At 34.8% G+C, this 23,274-nt stretch overlaps 1 protein-coding gene across 3 annotated transcripts in view; it reads left to right on the top strand.

Moving 5' to 3' along the window:
• Window positions 1-17,540, top strand: part of LOC106884427 (uncharacterized) — a 111,288-nt gene extending 93,748 nt beyond the window's left edge. For all 3 annotated transcript variants that reach the window (XM_089361709.1, XM_089361711.1, XM_089361718.1), the window contains exons 4-7: window positions 4,501-4,634; window positions 8,115-8,289; window positions 10,013-10,058; window positions 17,170-17,540. In XM_089361709.1, the coding sequence (XP_089217835.1) occupies window positions 4,501-4,634; window positions 8,115-8,289; window positions 10,013-10,058; window positions 17,170-17,376 (562 nt within the window). In that variant the 3' untranslated portion in view covers window positions 17,377-17,540. The remainder of the gene's footprint in view (window positions 1-4,500; window positions 4,635-8,114; window positions 8,290-10,012; window positions 10,059-17,169) is intronic.
• Window positions 17,541-23,274: the final 5,734 nt, after the last annotated feature.

Raw genomic sequence — 23,274 nt, 5'->3', positions numbered from 1 at the left:
ATTCTCTAACACAAATTATAAAGATATTTGAAACATTCTTAAGTGTATAGAATTTACAGTCACATACATGAATCAAGATTCTGTTGAATTGGTTTTCATTAAACCTTGTTGATATTTGTTAGACATGATTGAGCGCATTTTTGTTAGGTGCTGAGCCAAAAGTTTCTTTGGACCAAACATTATCAATTTTACTACAATATAGTCAGAGAATAAATATTATGCAAGACATATTGAGGATCATTTTCATTTTTGTGTTTGGTTTGCAAGAATCTTGTTGTGAAATTGTGGGTTGAGACCTATTTTGCTGTATCTTGGGAGGGTCATTATGTCAATAGGAAATACATGCACTAGTTATATTTCACTTCTTTGTTTTTTATTTGACAATTGGTTAACTATTTAACCAATTTACTAATCAGTTGTTTTATGATCATTCAGCTAATCAGTAAATCAGTTAAGTTTGTCAAAGTCTCTTTGTTACCATTTGCAACCTCAGCAGGTGAAGCAGACATGGAGTAAAGAGGGAATGTCATTGATGAGATTGTGAATGGTAGCAAAAGGACTTTGACAAACCTAACTGATTGATCAGTGAACTAAATGATTAATCAAAAATATCAGCTAGTTAAATGGTAAGATAATTAACAATTGACATATAATACAGAAGTGAAATAGAACCAGTGCATGTATTTATTGTTGGTATAATGACCCTCCCAAGATACAACAAAATATTGTGGATCATTTTTGCATTAATTGAACATCAGGGATCTCTTATATAGTAACATATTTGGACATCATGCCCATGAGGTTAAGCAGAAACAGCTGACCTACAGTCATGCTGTTGTTTTCTCAAGAGAATATAACCTTTTGTCTACTTGAGGTTTGAAATATTAAAGCCACTCAATATGAATTCATTGGCATGTTGATTCAAACTAGTTATTGCTGCTCCTGTCTAAAACTTTCCTCAAATTTTGTGCTATTGTTTAAGATATCTTGTGGGCAATGTGTTGTGTGTTATGTTTTTTGCATAACCATGTTAAATTTTTCTTTGTGTCACAAACAGTGTTTGAGTGTGGCAACACTGCTTTTGATATTATATCTTCATGCAAATACATAGCAGCTCCATGTAGTTTCTTACTTTCTTATCAAAACAAAAGCAGACATATTTTAATATGTATAGTTCTACATCTGATGTGTTTGTTAGCTGATCTGTTTCTGTATGTTCTCTGCATATCACCTCCTTGCATGTGACAAGATCTTTCAGGTAGAGACAGGAGCTAATTTACTCTAGTTAGTCATGGAAAAAACCCTCAGATATTTAAAAGTATAGTTCATTTAATATTAGGATGTTGTGTATGGAGTCAATATCCTGAGTTCAACAGTTGAAGTAACCTTGTGCGCTGAAGTACGTGGCTTTGTGTCTGTTGTATCTAGGGCACCTGTTCCACCACCTAAATGCAGTTTAAGAAATTCTTTTGTTACTCTATTGCTGAAATCTGTTGATTGTTTCATGGTATCAGAAAGCTGTTTGCATTGTGTCCACTTCAGGTGTGTATATTACCACCTGTTGTTCAGGGATTCTACTTTTGTTTTTGATACTTTGCACTGTATTGCATTTCATATGTATACTTGTAGGTTGAAACTTTATTACTTCAATGTGATCTATGAACAGGAATAGGCTCCCATATATCATAGCTTTGACAGGGTTTTGGGCGTGTCTAATGTCAGTCCATCCTATTCACTCTGTGTCTGCACAAACATGTTTTGTATATAGTAGCTACAGGTTGTTGAAATTGCTAGTTACCTTATTAATTTTTGTATCACATGACCAAACCAGTGCAGTCTTCTCTTTTGCACACAGCATCTGATGCCTCTTACACCCAGTTTTCTTCTTAAGTCATTCACATGTTGTGCATGCACACTGACATTACCCATGCAGCAGGGCATGTGTGTGTGTGTATTCATTAGTTTGCTTTTAAATCGATTTTCCAGATAGATAGTTGAAGTATTGTTTTACAGCCAGATGTCCTACTTCCTGTCATTAACCCTTCCCTAATTATCAAGTAGAGGATGTCTTATTTCATATCTTTGAAGGCACAAGGACAGTGCATTATTTGCTGACAGGCAAAATGACAGCAGTAACACTATCTGTAGCTGAGCAATTACCAGAAAGTATAAAGACACGCACGCACACACACACAGGCTGAACAAAACAGAAGAATTAGTTTATATTTTTATCATGACATTCATCATCATCATCATCATCATTTAACGTCCATTTCCCATGCTGGCATGGACTGGGCGGTTTGACTGGAGACTGGCAAGCCAGGAGGTCTCACCAGGCCCCAATCTGATCTGGTAATGTTTCTACAGCTGGATGCCTTTTCTAACGCCAAACACTCCGAGAGTGTAGTGGGTGCTTTTTATGTGGCACCTGCATGGGAAGCAGTCAGGTGGCACTGGCATCTACCATGCTCAGAATGTGCTTTTTATGTGCCACCACCACAGGAGCCAGTCGGGGTGAGGGGGCTGGCATCGACCAGGTTCAGACGGTGTTTATATGTGCCACTGGCATGGGGAGCCAGTCAGGCAGCACTGGCAATGACCCACACATGAATGGTGCTTATTGCGTGCCACCAGCATGGGAGCCAGTCAGGTGGCACTGGCATCAGTCACAACTACAATTTCCATTTGATTGTGACTTGGTTTTGATTTAGATTTTGATTTTGATTTACTTGACTCAATAGGTCTCCTCAAGCATGGCATGTTGCCCGACAATCCAAAGGTCAACATATCTTCAGAGGTCTCGGTCTTTCGTCATTGCCTCTGTGAGGCCCAACGTTCAAGGGTCATGCTTCACCACCTCGTCCCATGTCTTCTTAGGTCTCCTTCTTCCACGGGTTCCTTCCACTCTTAGGGAGTGACACTTCTTCATACAGATCTCCTCATCCATACACAATACATGGCCGTACCAGCACAGTCATCTCTCTTGCACACCACATCTGATGCTTCTTATGTCCAACATTTCTCTCAGGACACTTACACTCGGGTTTCTTTCAGTTTCTGTCTACTAAATTCACTCAGAACACTTTGGTTGGCCCAGGGCTGTAGTAGAAGACATTTGCTTCAGGTGTCATGGAGGACTGAACCAGGAACCATATGGCTCGGAAGCAAACTTTTTGCAACACAGCCATGTGTGTGTGTGTGCATATGTGCTGAGGTGCTGCTTTGTAAAACTTTTTGCTGAATGAATTGATTCCAATACTTTTTTTTTTAGCTTGGTATTTATTCTTTCTTTCTCTTTTGCCAAACTGCTAAGTTACAGGGAAATAAACACCAACACCAGTTGTCAAGCAGTGGTAGGTGAGCAAAAACAGACATATAGACACACATATATATCTATCTGTCTATGAAAGGTTCAGCATCCCGAGGTTGTCCTTCAGTACTTTGTCCCCTGTCTTCCTGGGTTTCCCTCTTCCACATGTTTCAGACACTTTGAGAGACTGACACTTTTTTTTATGAACCTGTCAGCATCCATCCGCATCACATGACCAAATCACCATAGTCTTCTCTCTTGCACTTTGCATCTAATTCTTCCTATGCCTAAATTCTCTTTTAATGCACCAGCATTCTATCAAAAATATACACTTACATTATATATATATATATAATATATATATATATATATATATATATATATATATATATATATATATATATATATATATATATTATATCATATATTATATATGAAGGGCTTCTTTCAGTTTCCGTCTACCAAATCCATTCACAAGGCTTTGGTTGGCTCAAAGCTATAGTAGAAGACACTTACCCAAGGTACCATGCAGTGGGACTCAACCCAGAACCATGTGGTTGGGAAGCAAACTTCTTACCATGCTGCCATACTTGGACCTATACTGACTGAATTACATGTATGCTTCTGTGATAGTTGCAAAGAAAATGGATGTATTTGTCTATATATTTTTGTGTCATTTATTCCTCTAATGATTCCACGAATTAAATTTTTAAGCTTGGTATTTAATTTGACACTTATTAACTGTCCCTTGATGTTATCTTTAACATTGCTGATGCATAAATGATGTATAAATACCATAGTTTCCTACAATAATGGTCACAGCTACAACTTGGTCAGTTGACCTAATTTTCTAAATGATCCTCACCACCACTACCACTACTGCTGCATTGCCATAATGAAGTTTATGGTTCAGGCTCAGTGTTCCAGAAATTTCTGTTTGTAGTACGTTCTTTGGACTAATTTATATTCAAAACATGATCATAGTTTTACATGTAGATGATTGATTTTGTTAAGTGCTATTATCTAAAGAAGCATTGCAGGAAGAGATAAGTTACAAGAGCTAAAAAAGAAAAACACCGTGGGATCAGGGACATTATTGATGTTTGAATCTTTTATATCAAAACCTTCTTTCTTGATTCCACTATTTTTTTCCCAATGATTATTGATCTAATTCTCCTTAACGTGCTGACAACGTACTATTTTGGTGTGGCTCTTATAGAGCAATTGCAAGAACAAGAAGAACTAAGCGATTCTGAGAATGTGACTTATCAGCCACTGAGAGATCTTTCTCAAGATCTGGAGAAGATTCTGCAATTTCTTCCAGGTACTATTATATATATATATATATATATATATATATATATAAATATATATTCTTATTTTCTTAAATTTCTATTTTCATTTTCTCCTTTGTTAGAAAAAAAATTTCGACAAAATAAAAGCCACATCAGACTTACGAATTAAAAAACTTACTGATTTGTTTCCTAGCACTAATACCATGCTGTATCAAATATACACACTTGAAGCCACAGTAAATTAAAATATTGGAGTGTGCATGTGCATACATTTACATGAATATATACATCTATCTGTATAGATATCATGATATCTAACAATATGAAGAAACGTTTGTTTATAACAACATCCAATAATCAGGTCGATAAAGTGATACAGTGATATATATGCTTATATGTACACACAGATGGAAATGACAATAATTGTAATAATTTGTCTCAGAGAAATTTTTCAAAGTGATTTGTTTGTTAAAAAAAACATGGAGCTTTGCTCATGATGCCAGTGGATCATCAGACACAGTGTTTCAACCTGGGTTGGTCTCCTCAGTGATGAATACTCTGGACACTCTGAGTCAAGCACAAAATGCTTGCTTCAATATAGAAAGTGGTAAAAAAAAACATTTGTTGATTTGTGCGGAAGCCAACCAGGCTAGAATTAAATTGATGTACACAGTTGAAACAGCATTAGCTTAAAATACTAGTGTGCATAACATAGAATGAATATACTAAATCGAGGGTGCCAATAATTCTTCCTTAATCACCTTAATTAAGGAAAGAGGTATTTTGTTGCCTGTGTTAGTTTTGTAGTTAGTTTAAAGAGGGGGAAACAATAACAATGGCTTCAGTAATTCTGAAAATGATTTGGTTAGGATGGTAGGGTAGATTGAATGTAATCAAACTCTATTTAATTGGTGCAGTTTAATTGAAATATGAAGAATAACAAAGTTTTGCTTTCAGACACAACTCAGTACTTATGACTAGAGTTAAAATTGTGCTAATTGGCTTTAACTCTCTCTCTTCTTTAGACATTTATCATTGAACCTTGAAAAATGAAAAGCTAATTCAACCAATAAGATTTTTTAATGAAACTATATTTTCCCTGTTGATTTTCATAAAAATATGTCTAGAGATAAATCACTGTCATCATCACCCATTAATCATCATAGGTCCTTATAAATCTTTTATCCCTTAAAATATACCCTTCTTTCTTTCTTATATATAATTAATGTATTCATGCTTCCATAAACTATAGAATTATTCTGAAGTAAATACATAGTTTTTGATGGAATATATATATATATATATATATATATATATATATATGTATATGTATATGTATACTAGCAGAAATACTCGGCGTTGCCCAGGTTAAAGAAAATAATGAAATTTTAAAATGCCGTCTAGTTTATGCAGGTCTCAACTGCTAGTAGCTGAGATACCAACTTTTTATGTGACTCTACAACCCATCCCAACATGGAACATAGACATTAAGTGAAATGGGAAAAGAAAGTTTTCAACTCACATATGTATATAAAGTAAATACACATTTGTCTAAATTATTTTGTAACCAAAAAACAGGTACAGATTATAACCAATGAAAGGCTGTGCATAGAGTACACACACACAAACAGACAGCGAATATATCACATTATTGTTTCACTTTTATACACACAGATATACATTCATGCATGACAGTCGAAAAGGGAAAGTGTAATAGTAATACTTTAACACTCAATGGTTTTACACTTCTGTATATAATATGGACCTACTATTCATGTAAGTGCTTCTTCATACACTGTTTTCTGTCTTGCCATGTTTATCACTGAGAATGTAGAGGTTCTTTTCATCTCCAACTCTAGAACATCCAACATACAGCTGACCATGTGAGAGACAAGGTTGAAGGAGGTTAAGTCCTACCACCTTTAGAGATTGACCTTGTGCTTTGTTGATAGACATTACAAAGCTAAGTTTAACAGGAAACTGCAGTCTCTTGAACTGAAAGGAGAGATCATTTGAGATGAGATGTATCCTTGGAATAAAGACATTCTCACCCATCAAGCTGCATGATGAAGAAGAGATTTCTCAGTTGCATAGGAGACTTGCACATTTGTGCCTCTGTAAGAGTGGCATCCCAGTTTGCATCATCTTCCATTTTTCTGAAAGTTATGATCATCCAAAAATGGGGGTTGGCAGAAATCTGTAATTATGCCGACAAAATTGACACTTTCCTTCTAGGTATGGTTATACATGTATACAGAAATACATAAGTGCAGAAGATAGTAAACAATGAAAATAACTTGGTAATAGAAATTATGTTTCTCAATATGACGAGCAGAAAGAAAATAAGAAATTTTAATGGAAAATAAAGTATTGTACGGGTTGAAGTGAAATTTGTCACTTAGTGAACCTAAGAGCCAGTATCGAAGGAACCAGAAAGAAACTGTCAACAACAGAAAAACACAAAACCATAGGGATTGAAATGAAATTTATGAAGATACTTCTGTCAGTAAATTATGAAATTACTTACATCAGTAATTGTGAACTTCTTTCTGTCAGTAATTTGTCGTTGTTTGTTTGTAAATAGCGATTGGAAACTTAGACTTACAGTGAAAACAATAACATGGAAGTTAAACAGTGGCGTATGAAAACTGAAAGTGAAAAGAATGTTTGAAAAATGAAAGTGAAAACAAGAGATATAGATAGAGAGATATGTTACAAGAGATAGAGATGGATAGAGAGATACACATAAAGAGATATGTAATGTCACTGACGCTAGAAAACTGAAAGTAAATATTTTAAAAACTTTCAAAGACGTGAATGTAATATAAAAAAGCAATATTTTTTTATTTTTAATAATTTTTTATAAAAAAAATCAAATGAACAGCCTATTATTTGTCTGAGGTCAAATTATTCATGCATCACAAATATGAAGCAATTGGTGAAGCCATTTTCGCGTGAAAAGTGAATATGCACACATCTGTTTTATATATTATTAGATTAGATCAGATTAGATATATCATCATCATTTAACATTCATTGTCCATGCTGGCATGGGTTGGCTGGTTTGACCAGGGCTGGTAAGCTGAGGGGCTGCACACACATGTACGCATGTATGCACACACTCACACACACACACACACACACACACACACGTGTAAGTGTTTTGGCATAAATATAAGCTCTTTGCTTGCTGAATATGTGAGTAGGTTTGATCCCTGGTTGAGTTATTTCATTTCAAATCAAAGCTGCCATTTCTATCCGTATTCAGTAACCTGTAATGTGGATGCATTATGCCAGGTTAAATTACCCTCAAAAGATGTCTTCAGTATGATATATTCTGGTAATAGCTTTACATTCTATTATGCATTTTAGAAAATGTTTCACTGTTATTTTCATATATAAAGTTGGACTGACTACAGATATGTAAATACCTCTTCATACCTATGCATGTACACACACTGAGTACATATTTAAAATTGTTTTCTAATATATTGTGATTTATTTTATAGAACTTGTTTTCTGGACTGGTGACTTTGACATGGGCATCTCACGTGATGAGGTCCTTCAATTATTAGGACAGAAAATTGAGGAACCTGGTGTACAATATTGGGGTGTGCAGTGCAATCGAGCAATGCGGTTTTTGTTCCCTAGTATTCATATGAAGAGAAAAGGGAAGTTTAAGACATATCCTTTCTATATTTAGCTATTGTGAAATTATATTTTATTTGATAATATGAAGAGTTTCCATGTTCATACTGGTTCTGTATTTACCTATCTGTCTTCTCTCAAATATACTTTGTTTATATAATGCATTGTGCCACTATGTAAAACTGATTGACAGTTATATGCTAACAGGTTTACATCTGATGTATCTATAGTGCTGTTATAGTCCAGGTATACTGGAGATTTTTTATATAATAAAAGTGTATCATTGACTCTGAAAAACTGTGAATCTAGATCAGTGGTTCCTAAACATTTTCAGGCTGCTGCCCCCTTGACACCCAGGTCACATTCCTAGCACCCCCACCCCAACTAACCATCACAAACATAGACCTCTTTCTGAATCAAATTGAAAGCAACTGTATTTCACAAATGAAACTTAACCTAATGAACCCATTATTTTGTTGTTTTTACATGAATCACTACGCCATTATTGTCCCACTTTTTACATGAATCACTACCCCATTATCACCCCACTTTTCTTCAATGCCCCCTTGGAACTTTCCACTGCCCCCAGGGGGCAATACCGCCCACTTTGGGAACCATTATCTACTTTCCATAAATTATGATTTAAATGAAGAAAACTGTTTTGTCTCTTGTTTGCATTTTTCTGAAGAAAGAATTTTAACTTATTCAGCATTACAGAGTTTTTGTCTTGTTTAAAAGATGTACAAAGGAGTTGAGAATAGTTGAGGAAATAAAAGATCTCTGAGAGAGAGAGATAGATAGATAGAGAGAGAGAGAGAGAGAGATAGATAGATAGAGAGAGAGAGAGAGAGAGAGAGATTTTGAGCCAGATAGATGGGAATTTTTGACAACAGATTTTATGTTTGACTGGGACCAGAGAGAAACATTAAATTTTAGGTCTTTATTGCATTAAAACATTTCTTATCAAGGAGTATAAGCCTGATTGTAAGGTTAAGAAGATGGCTTCTCAACCACATGGTTTCGGGTTCAGTCTCACTGTGTGAAACCTTGGGCAAGTGTTTTCTACTGAAGCATCTCAGATCAATCAAAGCCTTGTGAGTGGATTTGGTAGACAGAAACTGAAAGAAACTGAAGGCGGCGAGCTAGCAGAAATGTTACCCCACCGGGCGAAATGCTTTGCGGTATTTCGTTTGCTGCTACGTTCTGAGTTCAAATTCCGCCGAGGTCGACTTTGCCGTTCATCCTTTCGGGGTCGATAAATTAAGTACCAGTTACGCACTGGGGTCGATCTAATCAACTTAATCCATTTGTTTGTCCCCTCTGTGTGTAGCCCCTTGCGGGCAGTAAAGAAATAAGAAACTGAAAGAAACTTATCGTAGAGTGTGTGTGCACATGGGCACTCGCATGCATGCATGGCCATTTATGTGACATTCTGTTGGTATTTCTCCTGTCTATAGATCACCTACATGCTTTGTACCTTTGAAGCTATGTACAGTAAAAAATTCCTTACTTGAAAAGCAAGAAAGGGTTAGCACGAAGAACTGTATCTGACTATAAAACAATGCCTGAATAGTATATTCATCCTGCCCATACCAGCATGGGAAAAACAGATGCAAAACAAATGAACAAGTGATTTGATATTTACAAGATGACAACATTTTGTTTTTATTTCAATTTAATATATTGAAATCATTCCATTATTTTAATGGTTCTTGTAATGTTCGTTTATAAATTGTATTGGATTCCTTAACCTTTTCACTACAGTATATTTTGGTGTAGATTTTATGAAAAACTTCACAAGACAGGTAAGAATTTCTTTTCTTTCTTCTTTTTAATATTTGTTGAATTTAACAAGGGCAGTGGACTGACTGAATCAGTAGTGTGTTAAACATAATGCTTTGCAGTATTTAGTTTCAACCCTTATATTCTGAGTTCAAATGTTGCAATGATTAACTTTATCTTTCACCCTTCTGTGGGTGATAAAATGAAGTACCAGCCCAGTATTGAAATGTGATTTAATTGACTATGTCTTCCCAAGAAATTTGTGTCCTTGTGTCAGTGTTAGAAGTCAGTATTGGATTTAACTTATGGCAGCAAGCTGACAGAATTGTTAGCGCACTGGGCAAAATGCTTAGCAGCATTTCACCTGCTTTTACATTCTGAGTTCAAATGCTGCTGGGATTGATAAGTACTAATTGAGCACTGGGGTCAACGTAATCAACTTAACCCCCTCCCCTGAAGTTGCTGACCTTGTGCCAAAATTTGAAACCATTATTAAATTTAACCAAATCTAGTCTTCTATTAATTTCCTTTTTTATTTTCTTTATCTCCATGGTAATTCACAATTATTTTGCAGCTGGATTTTCAATTCTACTTTGTATTAGTTTTGATTTGATGTGCATTGGTGTGTTTACCATAAGTTCATGATTTATTCAAATCAAGTTCTTATTTTACTTTTCTGTGATATGCAAACATATCATTTTACATATTTATGTAAAACAGTTTATGAGATATTTGCATATCTAATTTGTAAAACATACATCAATTTATATACTGGATATATCTTTGAATGAATTCTATAGAGACACATACTCTTGACAAAATTCAGTAAAAATTATTGATATTCCAAATAAATTCACATTAAAGATTCCAGAAGTTGATTAGTTACTAAAATGAATGATTGATCCATTTGAATATCTAAAGAAATCTTTTAATTTCCATTGACGTTGAATTCTCTTTCATCATTAAACCATTACTTAACTATCTCTTTTTTACAAGAATAAATTAATTTCAGTTTTAAGATTTATTTTTTAATGAGTTTGTCTGGAATAAGGAGTTGTACTGATGACCTTTGGTGGCTCCCTGAGAGCTGTGAGATCTACTCAATTGATGTCCTACTTGAAAAATTGTAAGCCAATAACAGCAGGAAAAACTTGAGCTAGGAGAGAGCATCAGAGGACCAACATTTTAAGGAGAAAGGGTTGGGGGCAAATGGTTAATGGTAATGGTTAATGGTTAATGGTAATGAGTAGAGTAGAAACCAGTGAATAAGGTGAACCTTATGAGAAATGAGAAGTGGAATGATGAATGTATCAGTGAGACCTAAGTACAACTGACACAAGATGAGCCAGCTCAAGGAATCTGTGTTTACTTTAATAACAGCAGAAGAAGTTCAGTGAGAAGACAGCAGATTTGTAAACCAGAGTCTTGGAGCTTTACAGTTGTTTCTAGAGTGACTGATTTTAACATTTTCTCAGAGATCAAGACTATTGTCATATGGAGTTCGTTGTCGTCGTTTAACGTCCGCTTTCCATGCTAGCATGGGTTGGATAATTTGACTGAGGACTGGTGGACCAGGAGGCGACACCAGGCTCCAATCTGATTTGGCAGAGTTTCTACAGCTGGATGCCCTTCCTAACGCCAACCACTCCGAGAGTGTAGTGGGTGCTTTATGTGCCACTGGCACGAGGGCCAGTCAGGTGGTACTGGCGACGGCCACGCTTGAAATGGTGTATTTTACATGCCACCCGCGCAGGAGCCAGTCCATCGGCACTTGAAGAATTTTAGGATTACTTTGTGTTTAAAAAAATTTTTTTCTTATTATTATAAATACTATATTAATAGTTTGGACAGTGAGCTGGCAGAACCATTAGCATGCCAGACAACATACTTAGCAGCATTTCTTCCAGCTTTACATTCTGAGTTCAAATGCTACTGCAGTCAGTGTAATAGACTTATCTACTAAATTGTTTACCTTGTGCCAAAATTTGAAACCATTATAAATGTTATGGCTGTGTAGATTTTGATTATTTACAAATCAATGTTACAACAAAGTTTTACAAAACTAGACAATCCTCCTAAGATTGGTATTAAACATGTTTATTTCTGACAATGCAAAGTAAGTAGAATAATGAGACTTGTTTAAGGACACAGAATGGCTGACATAGACCTTCTACCAATCTACTGCATTATAGTCAATTAGTCCAGTTCCTGATATTCAGTTATTTTTTCTTTTTTTTTCTTTTTTTTACTTTTTTCAGATGTATATAGAAGCTGGTATATTCCTAAATCTTAAAAAAGAAAAGAAAAACATACCCATTCATGTGATATAGCTACTGTCTTCTTCCTATCATGAAGACAGTAAATTATTTCAACAAATTTAGTAACTTCTTGTCTTTGGCTTGTATCTCACATTTAGTTCATGAATTACGTATATATATATATATATATATATATATAACAGATTTCTCTGCCAAAGGTTGGAACTGGCCTTAAGCTTTTAATGCAGTCATTTATCTTACAAAATTAAAGTAAAATTTATTATATTTTCTTATATTATTATAAATTTGAATTTATCATCATTATTAGAAAGGTGGCAAGCTGACAATTATTATTGCATTGGACAAAAAGCTTAATATGGTATTTCATTCATCTTCACATTCTGTATTCAAATTCCCTTGGGGTTGCCTTTGCCCTTAATCTTTTCAAGGTTGATGAAATAAGAACTAGTTCTGTGCTGGGTTTGATGTAATCAACTTGTCCCCTCCCCTCAAAAAACTGCTGGCCCTGTACCAAAATTTGAATTATTATTATTATTATTATTATTATTAGTAGTAGTAGTAGTAGTAGTAGTAGTAGTAGTATAAAGGCAGTGAGCTGGCAGAATCGTTAGCATGCTGTACAAAATGCTTAACTCGTTTCATCTGTCTTAGCATTTTGAGTTCAAATTCTGCCGAGGTCAACTTTGCCTTTCATCCTTTTGGGGTTGATAAAGTAAGTACCAGTTGAACACTGGGGTCAATGTAATGGACTCATCCCCTCTTCCAAAATGGCTGTTCTCATGGCAAAATTTGAAACCATTATTATTATTATTATTATTATTATTGTTGTTGTTATTATTATTATTATTATTATTATTATTATTATTATTATTATTATTGAGTGAGAGAGCAGTGCATGTCATCAAAGTGACACTGGGGTAAAATATACAAAGCCCAATATACCCATCATGACTACCCGTCTGATAAGGGTACACCAGACACATGCATCACAACCATATGTGCGTGACATGGTGATCTCATATCAAGATAAACAGCGCATGACCTCACAGGTGGGGCCCAGTTAGAATTTTTTTCAGGTCGAGTAGCCCATCCCGCTCAAAAGGTCCCTGAATAAGGTTTGTTTAAGGATGTTGAGCAAAACACCCATGTTTCCAAAGGTGAATTATTCAAACCCCAAAGAACTCCTCTTAACACATGGCTATGATGCTCCCCCACTACTTCTGCTCATGATCAGAGATGCACATATCGTCAGCCACCAAGGGACATGCTCAACTGGTTAAGGTCAAACAACTGACAAGCAAATTTGTGGTATTAAGCAGAATATTTGCTGTAGCCCATCTTTTATACCAAGACAAAACAACGTACATGATAACACTTCCAATCAATTAAGATCAGAAACCATGAGAGCCACTGCCTGGTACTGCATCAGGGCATTTATTTATTTATTATTATTATTATTATCATCATCATCATCATCATCATCATCATCATCATCATCATCATCATCATCATCAATATCATGTAATGAAAAGTCACAGTTTATTTTACTGGGTATATTGGGAAGTGTCAGCTGTCCACAGCCAGCAGACTGAGGGGACACTTGTTTACTGGTCATGTTTTGAGAACCCTGCAAAGAATTCTTGTAGTTCCAAGCAATACTGATTTTTGTAGGTGTTCTACCTTCACACTTGCACAAATTTTTTCAGTCAAGTTGATAGTTGAGTGCTGATACTTCCAAGTGTGCCAATTACTATTGGTATCACATCTAATCTCCACATTGACCACAACCTGTGTATTTTCCACTTCAAATCATCATAGTTGTTTATTTTTTCTTCTTCTCTCACATTGATCCTGTTGTCACCAGGACATACTATGTTGATTATCATGCATGTTCTTTCTTTTTTATTCACCACAACAATGTCCGGCTTCTGATGTCTGGTCAGGTGATTGCACTGAATTATTGCATCCCACAGGATTTTGCAATTCTCATTCTTAGTGACTCCTTCCGGGGTCTTCTCATACCACATCTTTGCTCTTTGTTAGCCATGATTTCCACGTAGCTCCCAATGGATCATTCTTGCCATATTGTCATGGTGACTTTTGTATTCATGTTGTGTCAATTTCAGGCATTTGCTAATGATGTGTCTTACCATCTCATCTATCTCACCACACTTTCTGCATTTGTCACTGTTGGCAGCATTGTCTATTCTACACTTCACATAGTTAGTCCTTAACACTTGTTCTTGAGCTGCTGCTGTCTCTATCTTCAGGTCATTTCTCCTCATCCATAGCCACTGGTCCTCTGTATCTGTCTTGACATTCACATCTCTTGCAAACTCACCATACATTTTTTTTATTCCTTCCATGCATTTTCTTTTTTTTGTGTGTGTTCATTTCTTCTTTAAATTTTTCTTTCATTACACAATTTTCAGTTTTGATGATGGCAGCCTTCTTCATATCTTTCGACAATGGCTCTATAGCATTTTTTATACACCACCCTACGCTGTTTTCCTCTGCTTTCCTGGCAACTGATCAAACCTCTCCCACCCTTTCTTCTGGACAAATACAGCCCATTGGTGTCACTCTTAGGATGGAAGGCTCTGTGTACTATCAACATTTTTCTGGTCTTCATATCCATTTTCACCACTTTTCTCTTTTGCCATTTTACAACTTTGACTCCATACCAAAGTGATGTTACCGCACATGTATTAACTGCTTGGATTTTATTCCATCCAGTCAATTTTGAGCACCACACCAACCTTAGTCTTTGGAAATCGCTTAGCCTTCCTCAGTTGCTCTTTCATTTCCTTCTCATTATTTCATTGAACTCTAGTACACCAAGGTATTTGTAGCCTTCTGTTTCAATTTGTTTAATCAAGTCTCTATTTGGTAATTCTGTCCCTGCTAAAGATTGTACCTTGCCTCTTTTTAGGTTGATTATTCTACACTTCTTGAGTCCAAATTCTATTCTAATATCAGCACTAAACAGTAGACCATGCTCACCAAGAAACTCACTTGTGTCTCATCCTTGCCATACAGTTTCAAATCATCCATGAAGAGGAGGTGATTGATTGTTTGAGATTTTCCCTTTAGTCAGTACCCCAGCTTTATTTTACTAAGTACCAAGGTCAAGGTTATCATGTGGAGAACAAAAAGCAACAGAGATAAGCAAAACTCTCGAGAAGTACGTGGAACAAATAGGGGCTGCAATAAGGATGGAATGCGTGCAGAAAACAGCACTGCTTGGAACCGCTCGAATCCGCCAGAAGATGCTTGAAAAATAAGTGGTGTTACCTTAGTTCACTGGTAGTGAACAGCTGACACTGTAGTACATCTCTAGCGTTAGAAGCTGTGCAAAGGCAATAATGATAATAATAATAATAATTATTATTATTATTATTATTATTATTATTATTAGTATTATTATTATTATTTCATTACCTTCCTAGTTGCCCTATTCTTTTAATAGATTTTGCTTTACTGACCTTTATAGTCTGACTTTAATTTGTTGCTGAAATAAATAGCTTCAACTGTTAGATATTTTCAGTTTGACTAATAAATATATAATATAATGACCTTTTAAAAGAGACATCATTTCTAGTTCAATAATATCTTTCTACATGTAACTTTGCACTGACATAATTTTAACCATAAGACTTTATAAATCATTAAGTTAATTTTTAAAAGAATAATTTTTTTTTTTGAGATTATGAGTGATAGTTCAAAACTGAAGCAAGATATTTACTTGTTATTTTTTATAATTCATTTTGTCTCAAATACAGCACTGGATTTTCATAATTGTATTCTTTTCATTTTTCATTTTTAAGCCTACATTGAATTCATAAAAAAAATCAATATAGTTTCAAATATTAGTTCTTTGTATAATCTTCTATCTAAACTTTAATCATAAAAACATCAGTAACAAGATATGCTTAATTACAATTTTTGTCATTAAAAAATGATTGTAATGAAATATATTCTTCATTATAAGAACATTTAAATATATTTTATGTATGGTGTTGTTTTTGTTTAACCCCAGACCATCTCTGATTGAACAGATCTATAATCAACAGCATTCTAGTTGTGATCATCCCATCTATTTTCCAATTATAGTATATCGTATATCTAAGACTACATTGTTCAATGTGTTCTCTTATAAAGGTGGTAAGTTGTGACCTAAATAAGACTTGGTAGCTATTTCTAACAAGCTGAAAGACTACAGATGTTCCCTATATTTTAGGGATAGCTCTAAAGGTGAAATAAAAAGTGGCCAAACCAAAGATTATTGCCTGTCTTTCCTACTCTGTCATAGCGTATAATGGATAAACTACCAATTGTTTTAAGACCTGATATTCACATATACATTTAGAAGTCCAGTTAGACATAACATGATCTCATTATCAAAATACATCTGACAACTTAAAAATTAAAACTCTTGCCACCTGTAGAGTATCCTGGCTAAATCAAAGCCTACAAATGGAATTGGCAATCTTGTTGCCTCTGTTTTACTGAAATCTTTGATTTCTTTTTTTACTAAAGACCAACTTCTCAACCACAATTCAGGGAGGCTTTCCTTGTATGTGCATCATATGAACTCTTATATTTTCACCTTTTTACAACTATTATTGATCTTGAATCAAGGTGTAAGCAACTGTATTGATGCAATAGCAACAACATAAACTGTTAATCATTCACGTTACAAACTATATGTCATTGAGTAATGTTCCCTCATATTTATATACATACATATGTGTGTGCGTATGCATGTGTGTATAATATTATATATATATAATAGTATTAATTATGTCTTTTTAACCCAATTTTAAATTTCCTGTTCACTTTATTGCTTTTGCAGATTCCACACACATTTGAAAGTGATCAAATGATGTTCATTAAGTCTGAACCTATTGACGATTCCTATGAAGACAGCTCCACCAGTCACCTCCAGGGAATGACGCTTTCCATTTTTCCAACATCGACATCTTCAGTAGCGAATCCCAACTCTCAGACCACATCCACTGCAATGTCAATGGATTTTACTACAGCAGAAACAAACCCATGATAAATATTCTCCAAAAACCATTGCTGACCATTCCACATGTTTTTCATGTCAAGTTGTGTGTTACTGACTTATGTAATTGTTAACAATTAACTAACTCCTTCATGCCACAAGGAATGTGAATTTAACAAATATTTAATAATAATAATAATAATAATAATAATAAAGTAATAATAATAATGATTATGATTATAATAATAGTAACAACAACAACAACAAAATAGAGTATGATGAATATAGATCAAGGATTATGGAAAAGGGGCATTTTAACAGGTGTAAATTTTCACTCAAATTGAGTACTGGAATTATTGACTGTTATGTCTTTGTAGAGGTTCATAAGTTGGCACCAATTCTTAGAAATGGGGTCATGTTTACATTCATTCTTTCTCCTTTATCTGAATACATACATGCATGCGCACACACACACACACACACATACACACACACGCACAAATACAAACATGCACACACACATATATTTATATTTATATATGCACACGCATGTGCAATCTATGCAAGCATGGTAGACAATGTTGCAGTAAGGGGAAAGGAGTATCATTGTCATCATTTTAATGTCTACTTTTCCCTGCTTTCATTGAGGTAGATTTTTTTTTTTCAGTCAGATGCCCTTCCTGTTTCCAACCTTCATTTGTTTCCATGTAAGGTAAAATTTCTACTTGGCTGGACACGTTTTTCATGGAAGACTGGACTCAAATGACACTCCTTGTATGACAGTAACTGCCACTTACAGCTATCTCCTGGTGTTATGTCAAGGCGACAACACGCACACACACATACACATAAGACAAGCTTCTTTCAGTTTCCATCTGTCAAATACATTCACAAGGCTTTGGTTGGCCCAAAGCTATAGTAGGAAACACTTGCCCAAGGTGACATGCAAAGGGCCTGAAGTTAGAACCATGTTGTTGGAAAGCAAACTTCTTACCAGGCAGCCACACCATATTTATAGCCACAGGAGTGGCTGTGTGGTGAGAGACTTGCTTCCCAACCACATGGTTCCAGGCTCAGTCCCACTGCGTGGCTCCTTGGGCAGGTGTCTTCTACTATAACCTCAGGCTTACCAAGCCTTGTGAGTGGATTTGGTAGACGGAAACTGAAAGAAGCCTGTCGTATATATATATATATATATATATATATATATGTATTTGTTATTTGTGTCTGTGTTTGTCACCTCACCATCGCTTGACAACCGATGTTGGTGTGTTTGTGTCCCCATCACTTAGCAGTTTGGCAAAAAGAGACCGAGAGAATAAGTACTAAGCTTACAAAGAATAAGTCCTGGGGTCGATTTGCTCGACTAAAGGTGGTGCTCTAACATGGCCACAGTCAAATGACTGAAAAAATAAAAGAATATAATACATACATATGCATATATATATATATATATATATATATATATATATATATATATATATTTTCATATGAATATGTATATGCATACATGTATGTATGTATATATATGTGTGTGTGTGTATATATATATATATATATATATATATATTCACATGCACACGCAACTCATGCACTGATGGAAAAATGATAGTGATGATGACGATGATGATGATAACAGTGAAACAAACACACTCAAATACACCATAACATACTCGGGTACAAATAGTGTAACACATAGTCTCACATACAGTCACTTAAATATATAAACATATAAAGACACACAAACCTATATGTTTTCTGATATCATTCCTGTCTCTTCATAGACCTTCCTTGAGAGTGATCATACTGCTACTATGTATTGTAGATTATTGCTCAACACATTTGTCCTTTCAATCAGCTTTTTGCATGTGTAAATATTAAACAGTCCATTTTTTTTTTTGTGTGTTTCTGTTTGAAAATGTGAGCATCCATGTGTGAGTTAGTGAGTGAGAGTGTATGTGTGTGTGTTTGTTGAGTTATGTACGTTTGCATTTGAGTATGTGCGTTGTGTGTGTTTATTTAATATGAAACCAATTCAGTGATTTACTATTTGTAAATATATTTACTTGTATATATTTGTGTAATTTTATTTGAGTGATACAACATGAATTTCTCAGCATAATTCATACATACATACATACGTACGTGTGTGTGTGTGTGCATACATCCATGCAAATGCGTATATACACAGACACATGATATGTATGTACACATGGGTGTGTGTGTATATGTTCACATATGTCTCTTCCTCTCTCTCTCTACACACACACATATATGTACACACAAACATACTGCTGTTACAAGTTTTCATATATGTATTGTTTTGTTTTTAGCAAGGTATATTTTAATATGTGATACATATATAGAGGCATACACTTGCACTCACTCACACACACACTATGTCTCTCTCTAGCTCTCTCTCTCTCTCTCTCTCTCTCTCTCTCTCTCTCTCTCTCTCTCTCTTTCATTTGCTCACTTGCTCACTCATTTTCTGATATACACTAAGAAAACACACAAAAATCCATGTATGAACATTTATATTTCAGATGAATATTCAGTAAAATATACTGAGAGTAATATTGTTACAGTATCTTGCTAATATTGGTCTTGGATTTCATCATCAGGAATATCTTTCTCTTTAACTAAACTTCCTTTGTTGTAAGGTAGATGTGCACAACTTTCTACTTGCTGATGCTTGATGTTGTTGTTGTTTAATTATAGGTTTAACCCAGATTCAGCAGGCCTGTGGTCAAAAGCATTCCAGATCTGACCATCCCATCATTTTGTGTCCAATGTGCACTTTGTGGTTTTAGATGATAGGGTGTGATTTGAAGGAATTTTGTTGCTATCTTTAGCAAGCTCTCTTGTTGGCCTTGCTTTTTCTTCTTGTTGGTGCTGATGTTTATGTTTATTACCGTTATTTTACTGTCAAAATGTTATTGAAACTGCCATTGAAACTATTCTAAAGTCAATTGAATGTTTATTTACTGTTTAGTTAATGTTAAAATGAATGACTAGTTCATGCATTTCTGACTTGCTAAATGTTAAATTTCTGTTTAGGTGTATTAGAATACAGAAGGGGAAAAAATAGCTTTCATTCATAACACAATTGGTAAAGCACATGTTTTAGCAGATGAGAGAGTTTAATGTTTCAGGTTTGGGGCTATTCATTTATTAAACAAGACTGGTTCCACCATTGTATATGTAGGCTAAAGAACCTAGGATGGGTATCATTTTTTCATTTTAAATTATTGAGTTAAGCTGATTTGCTTTTAGTTAGCCATGTAACTCCTCTAGAAGAAATTGCTTTGCCTCATCCCCACTTCTTCCATGCTTTAACCACTCAACCTCTCTGGCATAAAACCAACCATGCTGTCCTTGGGGTTTTCAGTCTTGCAAGACATCAGTGGTGCTGGTAGCATGGAAAAAGCACCCAGTATATGCTGTCTGATGTTCTTGGCATTTGGAGGATCATCAAATCATTGAAACCATGCCAATGCAGACACTGGAGCACAATACAGTCAATGGACTCATCAAATTCTGTTAAATCATCCATCTCATATCAGCATGGAACATGGACATTAAGTGAAGATTCGTAGGGAGAATGATTTTTCTTTAAGAGTTTGGAAAGCCTTATAAACAATAAATATCACTCACATACAAATTTGGAATGTATAAATGGAAGTTCATTCATAAATGTGAAGAAATGTTAGATGTAGCCCTTTAGCACCTATAATACTAATGGTGCCAGAATATATTGTAGGAGTCATATAAGAATGGTGAGAAGATGGAGCTCAGAAAAGTGTTCCTTTTTGTGATTGGATTGTGAGTAGAATTAAGTTTCTAGCTATTAAAAAGGTTTAAATGCTAAACCTGATTCGTTTGAACAAACAGGATTGTTTTTATGGCAGTCAAAATGCTTTGTTCAAGTGGTTATTGAGACAAATTGTCTTTCTGTGGTTTGCCTATAATAGTTCTTCTGAATATTTCTAGTGAATATTGAATGCTTGCTATGATTTTGTAAGAAGAGTGGGGACAATGTCATTAGCTTTTTAAACCCTTTTAAAAGGGGTTAGTGAGTTAGATTCATGTAGTTATTATTTCCAAAGAAGTGTTGCTGGTAATAATGGGGAGAGAAAAGATCCAGTGTAAATTGGTTGTGGTTAGGAAAGGAATTAGAAGGTTGACCAAAGATCCATTTAGTGGGTTCAGATGGAAACAGTATAGTCATTGTATCCAAAGGAATGGAGATCAATATAGTAGTTGCAGCAGTGAAGATACAACTTGATAAATAATTAGTGACTATTGTTGTCAAGTTCTGGGGTTGATGTAATTGACTTACTCTTCCCATCAAAATTACTGGCCTTGTGCCAAAATGTGAAACCATTATTATTAAAGATGGTGAGCTGGTAGAATCATTAGTATGTTGGACAAAATACTTATTGGTATTTGTTCTGGCTTTTTCTGGTCTTTGCTCAAATTCCACCTAGGCCAATTTTGTTTTTCACTCTTTCGGGGTCAATAAAATAAATACCAGTCAAGTACTGAGGACTTGCCAATCCCATCAAAATTGCTGGCCTTGTGCCAAAATTTGAAGCAATAGTTTAGCTTCAAGTCTGCCCTGATCAAGCAGGCCTATGATCTAAAATGATTTTTTGTTGTAACCATTCCATTGTTTTACTTCAAAGCACAAAGTATCTGGAAGTACATTACCAACATACTATATGGTTGTGTGATTTGAGAAAGATTTAACTGCTATTTCTAGCTACATTGTTAGCTCTTTTGCTGGTTGTGGTAAAATGTGGTGAGTGAAGAGTTGTTGATTTGGCAATTTGCATTTAATGCAGTAATTAATATGCTGTATGAAGTGATAAGAGGGTCTCAGAGCCTCTACATGAATACTTGACCTGCTACATATAGCAGCTAAATTCCCTCAAATCATGTTTAATCTCCTTTGTAAAAGAGGAAAATTTACATTTGACAGTGTAGTATTAAAATATACAACAATTCAGATAAACACAGCTGAAATGCCTTCCATCATATGACTGAATCAGTGCTAAATAACAACAACAAATACATGTTTCATTATCTTACTTATTACAAACACCAGTAAAGTAACAAGAAGTATGACGTAAAATTTCATTAGGATGATCTGCAATATATTTATTTTGCATTAGAGATCAATGCTGGATGATTTGTTTGGTTTAGCTTATATTTATATATGAAATATCAGTAATTGAGAGAGAGAGAGAGAGAGAAAGAAAGGGAGAGAGAGAATTGGGTTCATTCAAAACCATTTACTCTTTGAAAATTCATACTCTTTATTTTCTTAGTATTCTTAGTGAATATTGAAGCTGATATATCCACCATACTGAAAAGTAGATATTTTAAACAAATTATTACTGTTGTTGTTATTATTATTATTATTATTATTATTATTATTATTATTATTATTATTATTATTATTATTATTATTAGGAAGGTAGTGAGTTGGCAGAATTGTTAGCCCACTGGAAGAAATGCTTAGCGGTATTTCGTCTATCGCTATGTTCTGAGTTCAAATTCTTTACATTGTCAGTTCAAATTCCACTGAGTTCAACTTTGTCTTTCATCCTTTCAGGGTCAATAAATTAAGTATCAGTGAAGCACTGGGGTTGATGTAATTGACTAGTCCCCTCCCCACAAATTTCAGTCCTTGTGCCTATAGTAGAAAGGACTATTATTATTATTATTAGGGTGGCAAGCTGACAGAATTGTTAGTATGTTGGACAAAGTGCATAGCAGCATTTTTTCCAGCTCTTTACATGGTTGGTTCAAATCTCACTGAAGTCAGTTTTACTCTTCATCCTTCTGGTAATTAATAAAATAGAAAAGTACTAGTCAACTGCTAGGTGCCAAAATTAGAAAGAATTGTTATTATTACTGAGTGAGAAAGCAATGCAATGCCAT

This window comes from Octopus bimaculoides, chromosome 1 (genome assembly GCF_046866305.1).
Source record: "Octopus bimaculoides isolate indiv1 chromosome 1, ASM4686630v1, whole genome shotgun sequence".
Taxonomy (NCBI): Eukaryota; Metazoa; Mollusca; class Cephalopoda; order Octopoda; family Octopodidae; genus Octopus; species Octopus bimaculoides.
Note: the sequence above shows the minus strand (reverse complement) of the source record. Positions and strands in the feature narration are given on the sequence as shown.